The sequence below is a fragment of the Podarcis melisellensis genome (assembly GCF_964234715.1).
Source record: "Podarcis melisellensis genome assembly, chromosome: 8".
Classification (NCBI taxonomy): Eukaryota; Metazoa; Chordata; class Lepidosauria; order Squamata; family Lacertidae; genus Podarcis; species Podarcis melisellensis.
In genome coordinates, this window is record NC_138540.1 from 65,932,974 (window position 1) to 65,952,672 (window position 19,699).

Here is a 19,699-nt window from a genome sequence, read left to right on the forward strand (position 1 = left end):
TGAGAATGCTGCATTGTGTGAAAAAGGGGACTTGTGAGACCAGAGTTTTGGAACCCGTGTGGCAGAGCTAGCTACTTTCCTCAAGCATGTGAGAATGCCAAGGCAAAGGCCTTGGGAGTTGGAGGAGTTCCAAAACATGGACAATAAGAAATGCTACAGAGAGATGCAGGAAGGTGAAAAAATAATCCACGATTCCCTTTCTAACGTGAAAGCAATGCCACTGGCGGACATGTCTGAGGAGGACCAAACTGAAGCGGCTGAAAGAAGTAAGTTTTGGCAAAACAAAGCTTTGTGAACAAAATCCTTTCCTGAACAAAAGTGGTTGTGTGACATGAGAAAATCTAAACGAGCCATTTGAACTCAAGCTTGCACTCAGTCGAAGGCCATTGCCAAAGGAGATGCTGATGCAGACCCTACATCCCCCCTCCCACCGTTAACATGAGAGAGAACACATGATGTGATACTGCTGTGTTGTGGATTTCTCCACCTGCGCTAGCAGCACCCAGCGAAGTGGTTTAGAAAATGGGTGTAATGTCACTGCACTGCCAAACGTATTGCTATACAAAAATGTTAAGTGGGTGTAGTTATTGCAGGGGCTGCGGGTTTTGGTGCTGTTCTCTCTTTGTGGTCTATAATCACACTGAGAACCAGTGTGGTGTAGTGGTTAAGAGCGGTGGACTCGTAATCTGGTGAACTGGGTTCGCGTCTCCGCTCCTCCACATGCAGCTGCCGGGTGACTTTGGGCTAGTCACACTTCTTGAAGTTTCTCAGCCCCACTCACCTCACAGAGTGTTTGTTGTGGGGGAGGAAGGGAAAGGATAATGTTAGCCGCTTTGAGACTCCTTAGGGTAGTGATAAAGCATGATATCAAATCCAAACTCCTCTTCTTCTCTTGCTTTAATCACTGAAACAAGTCTTGCCTCAGTTTTTTTGTTTGTTTGTTAAATATTTGTTGCATTAGTTGAAATCTTTATGCTTTGTGATTGTCAATATTTTGTCTCCCCTCCTGGTATCAGAAGAAGAGTAATAAAATTGCACCATTGTTGGTGTCTGTCTGTCACAACGGCAGGCACTGTGTTAAGTACTGAAAACCAGAACAAAGTAATATTTCCCTGTAAGGACAAACTTGCATTTTATTTTTTGAGTTGTGTTCTCCTACAATCGTTTGTGGACATGTTGAAAATATCCTAGAGTGTTCTAATTTTGAAATTATTGCCCTTAAATGCAATACATCATGGGAGGGGGGAGGGCAAACAGCTATATGCTTAAGACCAGCAGGAGAAAATGTATTTATTCCTCCTTAGAACTCCTGGGGAAAGGAGATCAGTGTTGCATAACTTTGGCTGCAACCCTCTCTATGTTTACTCCCTGTTAAATTCAGTGAGATTTCTGTTACTTAAGCTCAAACTTGCAAGTACTTTTCAAGAGTTTCCCACTGCCCTTCAAAATGGTTCTGTGATTGGGAGGAGGAAGCTGCGGCTCTTAAGATGTTGGACTTCACCTCCCATCATCTCTAGCCATTGGCCATCCAGGCTGAAGCTGATGGGAGTTGGAAAAAGGTTGCTACATCCCTACAGGTTACAAGTTCCCCATCCCTATCTACAAGGGCCACTGCAGGAAATAAAACACTTGGCATATATACACTTCTCAGTAGTTCTTACAATGACCCTGTATGGTAGGTGGACCATTATCATTGCCATGGCTATTGTTCACATCACCACGTTGCTGACCAAGCTAAGAGAGGACAGTGTCTCTGAGGCCACACAGCTGATTCTTTGGCTGAGCTGGATTTGAAAACAAAAGGAATGACAGCTCAAAGCAAATGCTTTCAACCATGATCAAAGTCAGCTCTTTGCACCAGGCACTGTTTTTGTTCAGAAGACCCAAGGGTGGAACAGAGAATGTACTCTTGAATTTAGCAGCATTGTTGTGGAGTTTGCCAACACTATTCCAAAACCCAGTGAAGAGCCCCTACTTTCTGATCAATTGATTTCTGATACCAGCAAGGAGAAGAACAGACCCATCAGTTTCTAGTTAAGAAGGAAGAGACAAATAAGATGCCTCAGTTGTTCAGTGGAATAATGCTGTGGATTTTGCCACAGGCTGATCTCTATGCTCAGAAAAAGAATGTACAGCAGCTCTCCTATAACTGTACTATTGGAGCATGAAGGTGAAGGGTAAGACAATGGCAAGATTTAATGCTGTCACAAGTTCTTTGCACATGGAAAAATTGTATGGCAGAGAGGTGAGAAACAATGGGCAGAGAAGGCAGGGAAGCAAATTTCAGCTTGACGTCGGGAGAAAATACCCAACAGAGCTTTTTCATAGTGGAACAGACTGTGGTGGGCTGTCCTTTACCGAAGGTATTTATTTAAGCAGAGCTGGATGACTATCTGCCAGGGATGCTGTAGTTGCATCCAGCACTGAGTAGGGATTGAACCAGATGACCTTCAAGGTCCTTTCCAACTATATGATTCTAAGCTAGTCTTCCCTCAAGCATGCTTATTCTTAGCATGCTGGAGGTTTGGGGCCTTTGACCAAGCATACCACCATAGCATTCCCCCATGTGTCCTCGGAAGCGGTGCAGTTGCTGAGAGAGGTCCTTTATGAAGACCAAAGTTATTTGGCCATGTCTGACATAAGCACCACACCATCTCATGGACCTGTTACTCAATGAGCAAGACAGATAACTGATCCTGTTGAAACAGGACAAAAATAGACTCCCCAGAATATTTAAGACTCAACAGGATAAGATTCCAGACCCCTGGTCCTCCAGGAGGCTAAACGTTTTGGTGACGGCACATCCCATCAGAATGGTGGCATCTTCTTTCCGTTCTCTGCAGAGCTGGCTCCTAGAACTGTGATATGCTCTTCCTTTTGCGTTTCAAATTAGCCAAACCACCTGCAGAATGTTAAGGATGAATATAAAAGGAGGCTCTTTGAGGCCACACCCAGAGTTTTGATCCACAGGTCCCTCTGTCTTAATTGGCTTGGGTTTTCAACGGCAGAGAAGGCATTTCTAAACAGCCCACTTCCAAAAACTATGGGTGCCATCAGTTCAGGGTGCCTGATAGACACAGCAAAGGAACATTGGAAAGCCGCCCCCCCCCCCAAGTTATCAACAGCATTATACATCCAGTGCCGAAACCTGCGTGATGTGGCGATCGGAGTCTATTTCATAGCGATACTGATACTCCTCCATCAGACTTTGGCAGGTATCCCTCATGCTGTTCATCCATGTCTTGATACCCTTACGGTTCAAGTAAAGCACAAAGAGGAAGATGACACCAATGACTCCTAGGACAGCACCTAAAGCCGCGTAGGATGTCTGAAGAACATTTTCGCCATGCTGGCTGGTGTGGCACTCCAGATCTGCCCCAGCCAATTCCACCAAGGAGGCATTTTTCAGTTCCTGTGGGAAGGCACAAGCTAATTTCTCCACATCTACCACCAGCCGGCTCTGGTTCAGCCAGTTCACCAGGTCTTCTATGTCGCAGTTGCATACAAAGGGGTTGTCCTTCAGGAAGAGGCGGAGGTGCGATTGCCTCCTGAGGGCAGACAACGCTTCTCTCCTCAGGGTCTTGAAGGAATTCGAGGTCAAATCAAGGTACTTAAGATCAAGGCCAACGAAAGTGGAGTTCTTGATGTCCACCAAGGAATTATTCCTCAAGTCTAAATGCTCGAGCTTGGAGAGCGTGGAGAACATGCCACCTGGCAAGTAGACAATTTCATTGCTGGGGAGTTCCAGCCTGGAGAGGTTTTGGAAGCCCCCCTGGGCCAGGGCATTTGCCACAGGGCGGATGGCGGAGGAGTTGCATAGCGAGTGGCTGAGGTTCAGCTCTCGGATGGAGTTGTTCCTAGCGTTGAAAGCATTGGGGTGGATGGCAGCCAAAAGATTATGACTCAGGTCCAAGTAACGCAGGCTTTGGAGAGTAGAGAAGGCCTGTGACTCTATGGTGTTAATCCTGGAGAGAGAGAGAGGAAAGGCCAAACCTAAATCATTCTGTAATAACGTCTCAATGATAACACTCTGAGGATTGGTGTAAAATGAGCTTCTAAGCGCTCTACCTTGGGGGGGGGAGGGGCAAGCAAGGTAGCCCTGTTTAGGGAAGTTTTTAATGTTTTCCTGTGGTCAATGTGCTTAATTTATTGGAAGCTGTCTAGAGTGGCTGGGGCAACCCAGTCAGATGGGTGGCATATAACTAATGAATTACTATTATTATTATTATTATTATTATTATTATTATTATTATTAATTGGTGCACCAGTTCTGGGAGGTTCTCGCAAGATCTCACAGAACCATCTGACTTCTGATGAGATCTTGGGTGGGTATTCCTAGCTTTCCAGAGCTGGGGAGCTGGATGTGATTCAACTGCCAAAAATAATTTAAAACAATTCAAAAGTTTTGGTTGAGATATTTCGCTGTGCCTCATTTCAAAGCGAAGTGAGAATTGCGGGCTGCATCACCTTATACAGCAAAGTGAAGACGGTATCATATATTAGTGATCTGTCACATTAAAAACTCATTGCATGTAGAATAGTGGATCAACAGGAACGTAGATTGAGCAGATGGGCCTTCCCTTTATTTCTTGGCCCAAGTCCTTGTTTTAATGGGATTGTTTTAGAGCATATTTTAATGATAGATGTTTTAACAGGATCACTTTACTGTGTGCTTTAATTGTTTTACTTCGATGATGGATGTTTCTACTTCATTGCTTGTGTTTGGTTTTTATACTTCTATACCAGTTATAACCCTATTTTGGCATTAAGTGGCAAATAAATAACCTTGCTGTTTATTCAATAATGAAGTTTGATTGCTCTTTTTAGAGGTGGAATTAGATGTAAAAATAAAAAAATAATATTATTTAATTTCAGAAGGATATATCTGGTTGTGGGGACCAATGCGCATAAAAGAGCACCTTCCCCAATGTCAGCCATCGCGGATCCTGCAATCAGGAGGTGAGGCCTTATTTGTTGGTGGTGCTGCCACTAGGAGCTGCCTGACACATGACAGGGCCTTTCCCCCAATACAGAATGCCCTCCCTGGTGCAGTGCATCTGTCTCCTACGTTAATTGCCTTTCAGCAGGTTAAAAACTGGAAGGTCCAGTTTCTGGCAACCTTGAAATCCCTGGTTGAGAGAATGCTTTTAAACTGTTTTTAGAGTGCTTTTGAAAATGTTTTTATTAGTAATGTGTTTGCTGCCTGGGCTTCTTTGGGAGGAAGAGTAGGATATAAATTGAAAAATAATAATAATGTTCCTGAGAGCTGTAGGTTCCCAGCAACACAGGAGAGTCCTAAGGAAGAGCCCGTTATCCTTTTTAAAAGGCTCATTTCCATGGCCCCTTTGCACTCAGACCTAAGCTTTTGGCAGGCACTACAGCTATCCCAGCCTCCTGGATGGTTGCAGAGGCCTCGTGCCTCTGATACAAAGACCTCAGAAGTCAGTGAGTTTGGTTGCCCCTTATGCTCCCTGCCACCAATGAAAAGGAGGCAGGGCACCAGAGCATCAGTCTAGAGCTTTAATTGCAGTCTCCGACAAGCCTGTTGCCATGGTAATGCCTGTTATCTCCAAAGCAAAGGTGGCAGGACATGTAAGCACAGACCAGGGAACACTGACTCCGGGTGAATGCTACAGAAGACGCAACAGATCCTCTATTTTTCCTGTCCTGAATCTCCTGACATTCAGCTTCACTGGATGACCCCGGGTTCTAGTATTAAGAAAGAAGAAGAGAAACTTCTCACGATACTTGTCTATTCAAAATCAGCAGTGCAATCTTACATAAGTCTACTCAGAAGTAAGCCCCAGTGACTTCAATGGGGCACACCCCTGGTCAGGGGATATATGGGCATAACATTTGAATAAGAACAGAAGCAATAGTTGTAAATCAAAAGCCATACTTTATTTTTAGTTGGGGTGTGTGTGTACACAAGGTGCTATGGTGGAAGAAGCTGTTGTGAGAGAAGGGAGAATACCTTTTCTGAGACGACATCTACATATTTATATATTTGTATTAAAGGCTCTCAGTGGTCCCACCTGCTTTGTACATTATAAACATTTACAGCTCACAAAGCTAAATTTCCCAGAGTTCCTTGGGAAGAGAGATTGATTTCATAAGCCACTCTGGGAATTGCAGCTCCGTGAGGGGAGATGGGGTATCGTAACAACTCTCCACTCAGCCTTTCTCAACCTGTGGGTCCCCAGATGTTGTTGAACTACAACTCCCATCACCCCTAGCTAGCAAGGCCAGAGCTCAGGGATGATGGGAGTTGTAGTCCAACAACATCTGGGACCCACAGGTTGAGAACCGCTGCTCCACATCTTCAACAAACTACTTCCCCCAGGATTCTTTGAGGGAAGCCATGACTGTTTCAAATTACCATAAACACGGTGGAAGAGCTCAGGCTTGAGCACTAAATGCCACCTACACTAGGCAACTCTCTGTGTGGCCTTCCAAACTATCCCTAGGCCACGCTCCTCCCTAGGCCTATTTCATTTCCTCTGTTGAGTTCCTTAATTTCAAACACAGTATGAATTCCATTGCCTTCTAAAAAAGTTGGGATGGGGAAGTTCAGCAGTTGAGCATCTGCTTTGCATGCAGAAGTTCCTAGTTCTCTATGCCCGGTATCTCCTGATAGAGCTGGGAGAGAACCCTATCTGAAACCCTGGAGAGCTGCCAGTCAGTGCAGACAAGATGGGCCTATGTTCTGATTTGGTATATGGTAGCTTCTTACGTTCCTGTGTGTGTGTGTGTGTGTGTGTGTGTCCTCCTCTGGTTCCACTTTCTTTTGAGCACTGCTCCCCAGTTTCTAGCAAGCTTTACCTATTGCTGGCCAGAGAGAGCGTGACCAAATTTGGCAGCCCCTTGAAATCCTGGCTGCCGATGTGGGCGATCTGGTTGCCGGTTATGAAGAGGTTGCGGGTATATCCAGGAATGCCAGCTGGGATGGAAGTCAGCTCTTTCTGGACACACTTCACGGTGCGGGCCGGTTCTGAGCACTCGCAAGGGACTGGGCACAGCTGGCCGGAGAGAGGGGCAACAAGGAGGAAGAGGAGCTCCCAAGCGCCCAGGATGGCACTGGGAGAATCCCGAGGGGTCATTTCCAACACAACTCCAATTGCGAATGATCCTGGCTGGTGATGAAGGAAAGAGGTAATTATTAGAACACGGCAGAGTTTGCTTAGAGAGAATAAAATCTGCCTAGTAACGTTCCTCCACAAGAGCAAAATGGGAAGAAACAGATGAGCGTGCCAGTGTGGTATAGTGTAGTGTAGTGGTCAGAGAGCAGGCAAACCAGAATTCAGGTCCTCACTCTTGCAAAGCTCACCTTCCCATTTAAAGGGCTGTATGTAGTTCAGTGGTAGAGTGTTGTGTTTTCTATGCAGAAGGTCCCAGGTTCAACCCCTGGGATCTATAGGTAGGGCTGGGAGCATTCTCTCTGAAACCCCGAAGAGCAGCTGCCAGCCAGCAGAGACAATACTGAGCTCCATAGGCCAATAGCCTGAGCTGGCATTAAGGCAGCCTCCTATGTTCCTACCTCACAGGGTTGCCATAAAGAGAGAGAAAAGGAAGGTCAATGTATGCCACCATGAGCTCTTTGGAGAGAGGACTATATACCGTAGATTTGGAATGCAAGGATTACAAATCAATTACCAGCCCTAGGACAGTGTTCACAATCTCTTAACATGGATTACTATATAGTTATACAAGCATTATGCAGCACTTCATGAAAGCTTGCTCTAGGTTCTTTTTTAGGATTTGGGTTGTTAAAACACTAAAGTTGCCAAAACAGTTCAAACCAGTCACTCAGCATGTCAGTTCTGAACCACAGGTTCACCAGTAATGGCTACATAAATGCCAAACTATGCCAAACTTCTGGGTGTACAAACTGGACACATTAACCCTGGGGAGCCTCAACCTGGAGGACAGTACCGGCTTCAGCAAATGAAGCCCACCTGAGCCATTCCATCCTCAAAACTCTCTTTAAGAGTCACCATTTCATTTCTATCGGAGCAACTGGTTAAGGCAGAAATCCAAACATTGACTCTGTTTTGTTAATTACAGCCTTCCTTCCTTCCACAAAGATCAAGGTGGCAGAGATGACGTTCCCAACTGACGTTCCAACCCAACCAAGAACTACTTAGCACTAGAAAGGTTGCCATATTAAACTATCTCGTGGGGCTCAGCACTGCGTGTTCAAGAGTCTTCATGTATCCTTACAATAACCCTGTAAGGTAAGTCAGCATTATTATTATTTCCATATATGTAAATAGTTTTAACTGAGTTTAATACAGTATTCGTCAGTTGCTGCAACTCACTCTGCAACCTCGTGGTGAAAGGCAGGTAAGAAATTAATAATAATATTGACAAAGGTGGGAATTGAGGCTAAGAGATCTAATAGGGACCACTGATCAGTAGAACAGGATATGCTTTACATGCAGAAGGTTTAGGTTAAAAGGATCACAGGTGGCAGGAAAGACCCCTACCCAGGGCCCTGGAGAAATGCTGCCAGATAGAGCAAGCAGTTCTGGGCCAGTTGGCCAAACAGTCTGGCCTGGCATAAGGCATATTCCTATGCCTTTTTCTTAGGCCATTTATGAGCATTGGTGAGGTGGGGAGGGTAGAAACATGAGAAGCTGCCTCATAGAGAGTCAGACCTTTGATCCATTTAGCTCAGTACGGTCTACACTGACATGCAGCAGCTCTCCAGGGTTTCAGCAAGTCTCTCCTAGTCCTGTCTGAAGATGCCAGGGATTGAACCTGCACCCTTCTGCACTGAGCTATGTCTGACCCACCCCCTCACTGACACTCTGTTCTGCTCCTTTGAAGAGTCACATGATGGAGGAAGGTCTTCTTCCTGATCTTCTGCCAAGCCTAGGGAACATGGAGCAGGCCAATATCCATGGCACACGGCTTCTGTTTGGACTAGATCAGCAAGGCCAAGAGCCGTCTGGGGGGCCCAGGACCTCCACACCCACACTGCCCAGGCTTGCACCCCAGAGAGGTCACTTGCTAATGCAGTGATTTGATTTCACCTCCTGAAGGCACTCTATTGCCTCTCGAGACAGGCGGATGCCAACAACCATTAGAGGACATGGGAACATACATAGGAACAGAGAAAGCTGTCTTATACTGACTATAGGTCAGAACACTGTCCATCTAGCTCAGTACTGCCCACACTGACAGGCAGCAGCTCTCCAGGGTTTCAGATGGGGAGATTCTACAAGCCCTACCTAGAGATGCCAGGGATTGGACCTGGACATTCTGCATGTAAAGCAGATAACTTTACCACTTGCTGTGTGCAGTTTGAACTGGAGGCTTTCTGATTCACAGTGCTATGTTATCCCTGCTGGGGGCACCATCCTGAGACTCCTGGTCTGCCCAGAAGCAAACTCAATAGGTTAAAAAAGCGAGGTTACGTTTTTATCATTCTGCAATAATCACCCTGACTGTCAGTGTGGCAGGCTGGTGGAAGAAGCTTATGAGGACCACATGGAACATTTTTGAAGGCTCAAAACTCCAGGTGACGGCTACGCATCAAAGCACCGCTCATGGATTCCTAGTTTCTAAGGCCTTCCTTTGTGCACAAAGCTCAAACATGCCCATCACCCAAATACCGCATCCCCACCTTCTTTAGCCAATATCCAACCTGGTCTAAACATATCATAGAGCAAAAGGGGAATAAGATGCTCAGGTTCTAAGGTGGCAGAATGGCACGTACCACTTTGGACAAGGGGTGGGGGCAACCACTCTGGAATGCTCTGCAGGGCGGGCTTTGAAAACAAGCAGACCAATAAAATTTCCCTGCAAGTAAAAAATTAGCTCAACAGGGAAAAGGGGGAGTTAAAAAATCTTTCTTCCTGCTGTGTTAACTTTTAATGAACCATTTTAATGGTTCAGTCCCTACTCTGATGAAGCTAAGCAAGTCGGGGGTCTGGTCAGTGCCTGGATGAGAGACCAATTAGAAAGCAGAGGCTCTGCATGGAAGAAAGGTAGCAACCAAGTGTTAGTAAATAAATAAATAAATTAGATGATGGATGGATGGATGGATGGATGGATAGATAGATGATAGAAAAATAGATGATAGAAAAAGGAATCATTCCACAGCTCATGCTACACCCTCAGGATTCTAACATGCCAGTTCTACTGCAAGACTAGATCTTGACCCCTTAAGGCCAGTCCACACATCATAACATAATGACCTTTTGTTTTTATTCATTCAATTAGATGTATATACCATTTAATCATCAAAACTTCCAAGCGGTTGACACAGAACAATAAGAGCATATATTAAAAATGCTAAAATCAAATGCTAAAAACAATCCCTCCCAACCCTCTCTCACACAGACACACCTCTGCCCTGTTGCATTTGCCCCCCACCCCACCCCCCAGAATCCTGGCCAAACGGCAAAGGGGGTGGGTGGGATGCCTACTATACGCAGACACTGCCACCCCAGGGTCCTCCCATCAACAAATGCTAAAAATTAACCACCATCTCCTCCAAAGTAGACACACCTTCTCTCCCTCCAACCTGGCTCTGATGCTTTTCTTCTTCTTGCAAAGAAAAGAAAGATGATGCAAACTTGTTGGAGAGCAGGATCCGTGCTGTTTCCCTCTACCTTCCCAAAGCCAAAGATCTCTCTGCTTCCCAGGCTGGGATCTCCAGGCTACACAATGGGATGAAATAAATTCAAAGGCAAAATCGGAGGCGGGGCTTGCTGGGGGAGGGGGACCGCCCTCCCTTTCCCAGCTCCCATCCTCTGCCTTAAAGGTATAGGAGCCCCCAAAAGGCAGCAAGCTCACCCATCTCTTCCAGTGCCTCCTTTGCCCTAGGGTCAGTGGGGAATATCAGCTCCCTCAGAAGGAGGGGACGAGCTTCCCCAAGATGGCAAAAGCAGGGCAGGATCTTTGGGATTAAATTGGGAGAACCCCGTACACCACCTTGAGCTCCTTGAAGGAAAGGAGGGAAATAACTGTAAATATGTAAATATTTTAAAAAGCAACCCTTCTAGACTGGGAGTTGGGTTGGAGGAGTTCTGCAACATATTATTGGCACAATCATAGTGCATTTGTGGTGGATTTATACTGGAGCATTCACACAGCATTCTGCTTTATTAGTTGTCCTACAATGCTGTGTATGTTGTAGCATTATTGCCCTCTGAAAAGGCACCCTTGGGCTGCAGCTCAGCAAAAGTGGTACCACACAGCCCTCTCAAATGGAACAGTTGTGGTATACAAAGTTACTGATTCCAGCAGGCAGCTTTAAGGAGTTGCATCAGCTGGAAATAAAGCAGAACATGTGCCCTGAAAACTTTGCGGGTGCTGGGAATTGTAGCTTTGTGGGCAATAAAACTACAGTTCCCAGGATTATTTGGGTGGGTGCCTTGAATGAATGACCTGGATTCATCCTGATTTAGGATGGGCCCACGACAAATCTTGCATCGGTCTGCCATCTCAGTTGCAGCTGCCACTCCCCTTAGTGATGGATAGGTTTATGAGAACCCTCAAAGAGCTATGTCCATCCAAGCTGTCACTGGATGGCTCCCTTTGATCTCTCCTTATGAACAGAGGCGCCGGCCACGCACAGTAGGGCTCGAGGCAGTATTGCTCATCTTGGCTTTGTGACCTGCTGCCCCTGCAGAAGCTGACTGGGTAGGGGTGGGAGGCAGCAAGATGGATAGCACTTTCCCAATTGCAAAGCATTTATTTGGTTTTTAAACAGCAATATGGGGGGGGGGGGACAGCACTTCCTAATCAGATTATTCAGTCTCCACACAAAGGGGCATCTCTGCTGGAATCAAGGCAGCTGGTGGCCAGGATCTTGTGGGGAGGTGGGGGAAGAAGCAAGCAGCTTGGGGAGTTTAGGGGCAAATATCTTCCTGCCCAGTGTACAACATGAGCCTCAGGGTTTGTGACAGCACAAGGCAGATTTTGCTGGATAAACAACAGCAGAAGGAGAGAGAAGGGCTAATGAAGCAGGCAAGGCAAGCTGTAGAACTTGGCAGAGATGCAAAGACAGATTCATCCTGGGCGAAGTTCTCTTTCCAGAGAGTTGGTGTCAGTATTCCATGTCCCAAAAGACAATATTGCCAACTACACAACAGGTTTTCTACCAGTAAGGGCTGGTCTCTCTCCCATCTACTCATTGTAGTGGGTGCATTGAATGGCCGTTGCAATGTAAACATAAAATACATACATATAAAACACAGAACACGGGGGGGGGCATCAATCCAACAAGACAGAAATAAAGCTTGTGAATAAATATAAACAGAATTGAAAACATTCATCTGATTAAAAACTTTGCCACAGTGAAATGATGCTGGATGGCGAGCTTTAGGATTTGGAACAAGTCACCTGAGTTGGATGTTAGCACAACTTTGCCAAGAAAATCTCAGCGGAATTTGTGTCCTGATTTTCACTTTTTGAAATATGGGAACCCTCTTATGTTGGCTTCCTTGACAGATGGCCGCCCAGTGTTCAACTTCTCTTTAAATTCCTCCCACAAAATAGAGTCTGCCGCCTTCCACTTTCAAACAGCCCTTACCAGATCCACTTCCTTGCCATTGCCGTTGCAAAATTGGTTGACTGATCTCCTGTTAATAACTTGTTCAGGCACCAAGGCCCTCTTCCCCTCAGGAAGGGCAGTCCTGCTCATTTATACCTGGCCTAGAGTGACTATACAAGCCTGGCATTTGACCCAATGGCCTTGCCCTTGTGGCTTGTGTGAAGAGGGGCAGGCATCACCTCCTTTTTTCCTTAAGCAAAGGCAGAGTCCCTGTTCCCTTCCCTCTAGCCAAGCCACACAGCCCTGAGATCAAAAGGTGCAAGTTTGCACCTCCTGGAACAAAAGGGTCATCAAAGGGTGCATGTGTGTGTCAAAGGCATGCAAAAAGGAGAAAGCAATAATGGCAAAACCAATTCTGTCACCTCAGTGTGAAACCCCCACGATCATTATACAAATGAGGAAGGAGGGATGGGAGGCTTTGATGAAATCTGTGCTTTCAACAAGCAGAAAGGCACTTTTTTGCTGCCAGGACAAGCTGGCGAAGGCTAGTGTCTTCCTTTTCCTTGTGGGAAGAAAACTACATGAAGGAGCCGTTGCTCTTTGACTAAAGCTGCTGTGGGGATGCACTATATTAAAATAAAATATTTCATTAAAAAACCAAGCAGAAAGGCATTTTTCATTACCATCTCATTCAGGGCAGATTTGCCCTGCTTTGGGGGGGGGGTCACACTGAGACAGGGGTGGAGAGCTTGTATGATAATGGAAAGCCAAGAGACCATGGAAGTCTATTGCTGGCCAAATAGGAGGTGCTCTTATATTGGGCTGAAGAACATGTGGCCCTCCAGATATCACTGGGCTACAGCTCCCATCTCCCCTTACCATTGGCCATGCAGGCAGGGGCTCAGGGGAGTCTGGAGGGCCGCAAATTTCCCATCCCTCTCCCATACCTTTAAGGACAGAGATGTTGGCCTGCTGCAGCCAAATTTCTACCAAAGGCAAGACTTGAAGCAAATGTGAGACTTGAAGACTATGTTCAGTAGTCTTTCCCTGTATTTGCACCTTGTTGGCACACCAGGAGGAGATGGCCACGTCTTCACTCAATGCACATTACCTATTTGGCTTCCCTGCACCTGCAGCATCTTGAATTCCTATTCATGAAGCAAATGTACACACTTCAGCTTAACTGATGTGAACGCAGTTTAGGATTTAAAATCGGGTGGAAACTGTTTTGAAGGGAAATGTGTCGAACAGCAGAATTTCTCAAGAAACCACAGATTGTGGCTAATCATGTGTAAACAGTCATGTATGTGTGTAGCCAAAGAGTTACACTGAGCTGCAGGTATTTGGTTGGGGTGGTGCTGGTAGAGGCATTGTAAACAATGAGGTTGGAAGGAAAGGAAATGCAGAAACCTATAGCCAGTGATGATTACACATTTCACAGCATTCATTCATTCATTGTTGCCAAATATCCGGCCATTTGTTGTTGTTTAGTCGTGTCCGACTCTTCGTGACCCATGGACGAGAGCACGCCAGGCACTTCTGTTTTCCACTGCCTCCTGCAGTTTGGTCAAACTCATGCTGGTAGCTTCGAGAACACTGTCCAACCATCTCGTCCTCTGTCGTCCCTTCTCCTTGTGCCCTCCATCTTTCCCAACATCAGGGTCTTTTCCAGGGAGTCTTCTCTTCTCATGAGGTGGCCAAATTCTTGGAGCCTCAGCTTCACGATCTGTCCTTCCAGTGAGCACTCAGGGCTGATTTCCTTCAGAATGGATACGTTTGATCTTCTTCTAGTCCATGGGACTCTCAAGAGTCTCCTCCAGCACCATAATTCAAAAACATCAATTCTTCAGCAATCAGCCTTCTTGATGGTCCAGCTCACACTTCCATACATCACTACTGGGAAAATCATAGCTTTAACTATACGGACCTTTGTCGGCAAGGTGATGTCTCTGCTTTTTAAGATGCTGTCTAGGTTTGTCATTGCTTTTCTCCCAAGAAGCAGGTGTCTTTTAACTTTGTGACCGCTGTCACCATCTGCAGTGATCATGGAACCCAAGAAAGTAAAACCTCTCACTGCCTTCATTTCTTTCCTTCTATTTGCCAGGAGGCGATGGGACCAGTGGCCATGATCTTGCCATTGGTTAGCCTATTAACACAGGCCGTGTGATCAATGCGTATGCGGATTCAATCCACAATAAATTACATTAAGCCTAGCATAACACCACAAAGGTACATTTCCCGGAATGGGTTAAAAGCCAATCCCTCTTCCTACAGAACTCTTGGAATGGTAGCTCAGGAGAATAGGTGTCACCTAACAACTCTCAGCAAACTACAGTTCCCAGGATCCTTTTGGGGAGGCTATGATACTGGTATGATGCTGCTTTAAATGTATACTGCAGATGGAAGCTTTTAAGGTGCCACCAGGTTCTTTTTTGTTTTAGGAGCAGACACACACCCTCAGGAATTCAGCAGGATATAAACCCAAAACTCAGTCGGGGAGCAGCTTTAATAGGAGTGACAAGAACATCATAATGTGAGGCCTTGTTGGTGTTGCCACCCAGTTTGCCTGATCTGTGACAAGGCCTTTTTGGTGGTGGTTCACCTAGTGAGGTGCGCCTGTCTCTATCATTAACTTTCAGGAGGAATTTGAAAACATTCTTATTTACCCAGGTGTCTTGTGACTGAAGGATACTGTTCCTGGCAACCTCAGGATCATTGGCTACAGGAATGTTTCTACCTGTATTTGTTTTTAGATATTTTTAATTGTGATTTTTTTTATGTTTTAGTCTTGTTTTAAAATGCTTTGTTGTTTTTGCTTTGTTTCTGTTTTTAAATTGTATATTTGTTTGCTTCCCTGGGTTCCTTAAGGGAGAAAGTGCAGGACAGATAGAAGTCAATTAATTAGCTAGCTTTTGAGTTCTCCAGAACTTTTCATCGGTTTAAGCAAAGCCATGGGTGGGGGTGGCAGATAGAAAAATACTGGCTTGATCAAGCAGCCACAAAGTCTGCATTTAGTCAGAGTCTTAAAAGGCGTATAGGAGGAGATTACAGACTTAATTGGATTAGACTCAACTAGGAGTTGTGGAAGTTTCAGATTACACCTAGAGTTGCTGGGAAAAAGAAACCCATGATGATTATTTTAGAAAAAAGAATCGTTTTTTTGCGGTGGAGGGGAATCCTTTTTTAAAAATATAAAATCCATCATTTACCTTGACCTGCCACCGCACACAGCAAAACACACAGGGCATTTGCTATTGTAAAATTGTTTTAAAATATGCTTTGGATAGAACGGTTACATTTATTGCTTCTATTTGTTCATTCAGTATGCTGGAAGCCACTTTCGGGAGTGATCTTGAAAAAACTAAAATGAAAGGCTTGATTAATGAGGCGAAGCCTTCCACGCCACTGAACTTCATGCCAGTAACACGTCCACCCTGCTAAATTTGTGTGTGCCAGGATCTGTTAAAGGCTTTGGAAAGGGGCCTGTGATTAAAAAAAAAAAGTTGGAAAACTGACTCTGAATATTCTTGCTAGCCCGCATCCCTCTTCAGCCTGAGGGCCACATTTCTTTCTGGGCAAGCTTCCAGGGGCTGCAGACTAAGTCACATCATTCCCCATCTTCTATCCAGGCAAGTAAGAGGTATTAGCACACAGTTCAAGGTCATATCCCAGCCACGTAAAATGACTAGAGGTGGGTGCAGAGTGGGAACTGTGAGGGGTGTGGCCTGAAGGCCAGGCAGAGAGAAATGGAGGGCAGCATTCAGTCCCCAGTCCTGACATTCCCTGTACCTTCTAACTAGGGTAAAGTGGAGAATATAGGAAGCTGCCTCGGACCATGGACCCATCTACTCTATAGAAAGAGATTTGATGCACTGATCAGGATGCTGGACTAGCAGAACTAGGTGGGCAGAAGGTAGACCAGAAGTCCGGTGCTGGATCTTTGGATGATTTCCACATATATTGGCAAGAATTTCACACTCCCTGTTGTTTAACAAGGGCAAAAAAACCCCTCCCCCTCCAAAGCAGTGCTCAAATGAAGGCAGCAGGAGCCAGTGAGGGAGAAAAAGGATACCTAGAGTTATTTTTTCAGTGTGTGTGTGGACTGTAATCTCAGTTCTGACCATCCATTTAAAGCACATACAGCTAAGAACCCTTGGGAACTGTAGTTTATTAATGGTGCTGTGAGCTGTAGCTCTGCAGCGTGAGCTACAGTTCTTAGAATTCTTGGTGGCAACAGGTAAGGTGCTTTAAATGTATTTTAAATGGATGGTGTGCATACAACATCAGAAACAAAATCCTGGGATCAAAATTCCCCCCGTTCTACATACTGGTGGGCCTCAGGCTTCTAGTAAAGAGAGAAACAGTAGAACTCTCAAGCCTGAAGCTGGTCTGCCTCTGGACTAGATGGTCTCTGAGCTTCCCCAAAAGCGTTTTCAGTGTCTGTGGGCTAAGGATCCAGGATCCAGGTTGCTGTGCAAAAGCCAGCGGAAGCTGTTAGTACATCAAGCTTCGGGCTGGGCTAGGAGGGGAGCAAGGCAGCCCCTGCTGCTGTCATTTCAGAAGTTCCGAATGCGCACAAGCTTAAGTGCAATTTGATATCATTTCACCAAGAAGGCCTTTGATGCTGCAGCGTGTTAACAGGATGAGAAAGGCAACCCCCCCTTTCCATCCAGCTGTGACATCGCCCTTCCCTCCAACCCCACTTCAAAGGATGCCTAGCAGCTGACCCCTGCTGCTGCACGCCTGCCTTCCTCCGCAACCATCCCTCACTTTCACAGGCTTTCCTGCTGGGCGGGTTGTTTCCTTTCCTTTCTCCCCCAAGAGGCAAAGAATTCTGCTTAAGACAAGGAATGTTAATGCTGTGTTGGTAATAATGACAGGGTTTCTTTCCTTCTCTCCCCAGCCCTATTCTGGTAGCAGCAAAGGAATCTGATCTGATGCAGGAGGAGGAAGCTCCGGTCCCTGTTTCTTTATGTGGAAGTTAAAGCCCTTTGTGTCCAACCAACAGGCCTTATGCCCAAGCAAGCCTGCAAGGGATGGCAGGCAGGCAGGCAATCCAACCTGATGCATATTTACTCGGATGTAAGGCCCACTGATTGGGACGCGGGTGGCACTGTGGTCTAAACCACAGAGCCTAGGCTTGCCAATCAGAAGGTTGGCAGTTCAAATCCCCGCGACAGGGTGAGCTCCCGTTGCTTGGTCCCAGCCCCTGCCCACCTAGCAGTTCAACAGCACGTCAAATTGCAAGTAGATAAATAGGTACCGCTCTGGCGGGAAGGTAAACAGCATTTCCGTGCGCTGCTCTGGTTCGCCAGAAGCAGCTTAGTCATGCTGGCCACATGACCCAGAAGCTGTACGCCTGCTCCCTCGGCCAGTAAAGCGAGATGAGCGCCGCAACCCCAGAGTCGTCTGCGACTGGACCTAAAAGTCAAGGGTCCCTTTACCTAAGGCCCACTGAGCCCAACAGGACTTAATCCCAGGTAAGTGTGCGCAGGATTTCAGCCAAGCTGACCAAGTCTAGGTATACCTACTCAGAAGTAAGGGCCATTGGAACTGGTTAAGGTGGAAGGCAGGGAGGGCAACAGTAGGTGGTGCCAGAGGCAATTCTAATTTTGCCCTCATCTTCCTCCTGCAGGGTCCTATGAGGGTGAGATGGAGCCTAAGCAAGAGGAAGCTGGCAGTGTGGGCTGCCACCCCCCACCAGATCCAAGTAGAAAGGCTGCCAGGTGGGGCCTGCCGAAGGGCATCTGGGACTGGTGGGCCCCATTCATGTTCATGGACTGGCTTACACAGATTTGTGGCAAGTGACATGTTTTATGCCCTTTGCTTAAAGGTAAGCGGTGAAAACTTGGTTATTTTAGAGGGCCTTTTGGGGAACATACCGGCTGATTGCCTTTACTCACACTGCAACCGCGGTTGTGTTTTGTATGCTTTATGACTTTAAAATTGTTTATATGGCATGCTCTATTGTAGCTTTATATTGGTTTTCTTATTGCTCTTACTAGTGGGAGCCTTGCGGGGGGAAATCAACACACAGGTCAAGGGAAAGTTAGGTGAGCCCTAAGAGTTCCCCCAAGCTACAGCCACCTGCTCCACACCTGACATCAAGTGCCGAGCAGGTAGCAACAAACTCAGTCATGCAGCCGATCCCCATGCCCTGCCCTTTGGCAGTACTGAGCACACTGGGGTTGCAAAGCACTTTGTGCAGCTCTTTCCAAGTGCATGGCAGCCAGCTGGTTGCCAGGCACTTGGGAAGATCTGTGCAAGGGGCTTTGAGAGATAAGACGGGACAACCCCACCCATCATCTGATGTCATAATAATACCAGGTGATTGACAGGTGGGCTGTCACACCCATCTGTCAAGTTGCCCCACAGATGAGGCAGGTAAGGCTCTAGTCTTCCAGACCAAAAAGGTTCATCTCTGACATAAAAGATACAACACTGTAGCTAAATCATCTCTAACACAGGATTTCCCAAACTGGGGTTTCCCACTGTTTTCGGAGTACAATTCCCATCATTCCTGACCACTGATCCTGCTATCTAGGGATGATGGGAGCTGTAGTCCAAAAACAGCTGGAGGAGCCAAGTTTGGGAAACACTGATCTAACCTGAGGAATAAATCAGCAATACATTTCTTTCTTTGGTTCTTCAATAACACACTACAACTGTGGGCTAAACTGATGCACCACAGATATATAGGCTTGGATTTTAAATAAACTTAAGATAAATGCATTTTTTTAATGTTCTTGTCTCTTCCTCTCCGCTGCCCCATAAGACCCCCAAAGAGCCTCTCTGCAGGATTTAGGGTTAGGAGGGCTGCTTACGCATTGGCTCCAAAAGAGAAGGGACTTGTTTGCATTAAGTTTCTGTGTGCTAATTTCTATGCATACATGCAATTTTAGAAATCCTTTACTATAATTTAAATTTGCAATTGCCTTATCATGGTGGGAAGGACTGTGATCAGGTGATGTGTATGACATGCTGTCTGGGTGATGCAAACTGGATGGGCAACTTCAAGGCTCCTCTCCTTTCTTAGCATTCTTAACCGGCGTTGGACCTGACAGCCTACCAAACAGATACTGGTTCTCCAAAAAGTAGGACACCAGGGGGCCACCCTGAATGTAGAATGGGGTTTGGGTCAGGGAAAATTTCTTGGGGGAGGAAAAGAAGGAGAACTCTCCTCCCATCAACTTA

General features: G+C 46.1%; 1 protein-coding gene across 3 annotated transcripts; it reads right to left on the reverse strand.

The window, feature by feature from the left end:
- Positions 1-1,237: 1,237 nt before the first annotated feature.
- LOC309375211 (trophoblast glycoprotein-like) lies at positions 1,238-13,142 on the reverse strand. 3 transcript variants are annotated; one of them, XM_081920796.1, is made up of 4 exons: positions 10,516-13,142; positions 7,328-7,533; positions 6,823-7,133; positions 1,238-3,965 (listed from the first exon to the last, which is right to left on the reverse strand). In XM_081920796.1, exons 3-4 carry the CDS (start codon positions 7,098-7,100, stop codon positions 3,128-3,130), a joined length of 1,116 nt encoding a protein of 371 aa, XP_081776922.1. In that variant the 5' UTR covers positions 7,101-7,133; positions 7,328-7,533; positions 10,516-13,142; the 3' UTR covers positions 1,238-3,127. The 3 variants fall into 3 exon arrangements, with proteins under 3 accessions (XP_081776922.1, XP_081776921.1, XP_081776920.1); XM_081920795.1 differs by lacking the exon at positions 7,328-7,533 and having other exon boundaries at positions 6,823-7,129; XM_081920794.1 differs by lacking the exon at positions 7,328-7,533.
- Positions 13,143-19,699: the final 6,557 nt, after the last annotated feature.

Coding starts and splice junctions, on each gene's coding strand:
- LOC309375211 (XM_081920795.1), bottom strand. CDS start 7,100: ATGACCCCTCGGGATTCTCCCAGTGCCATCCTGGGCGCTTGGGAGCTC. Junction 3,966..6,822: donor CTCTCTCTGGCCAGCAATAG/GTAAAGCTTGCT, acceptor CTCTCTCTCCAG/GATTAACACCATAGAGTCAC.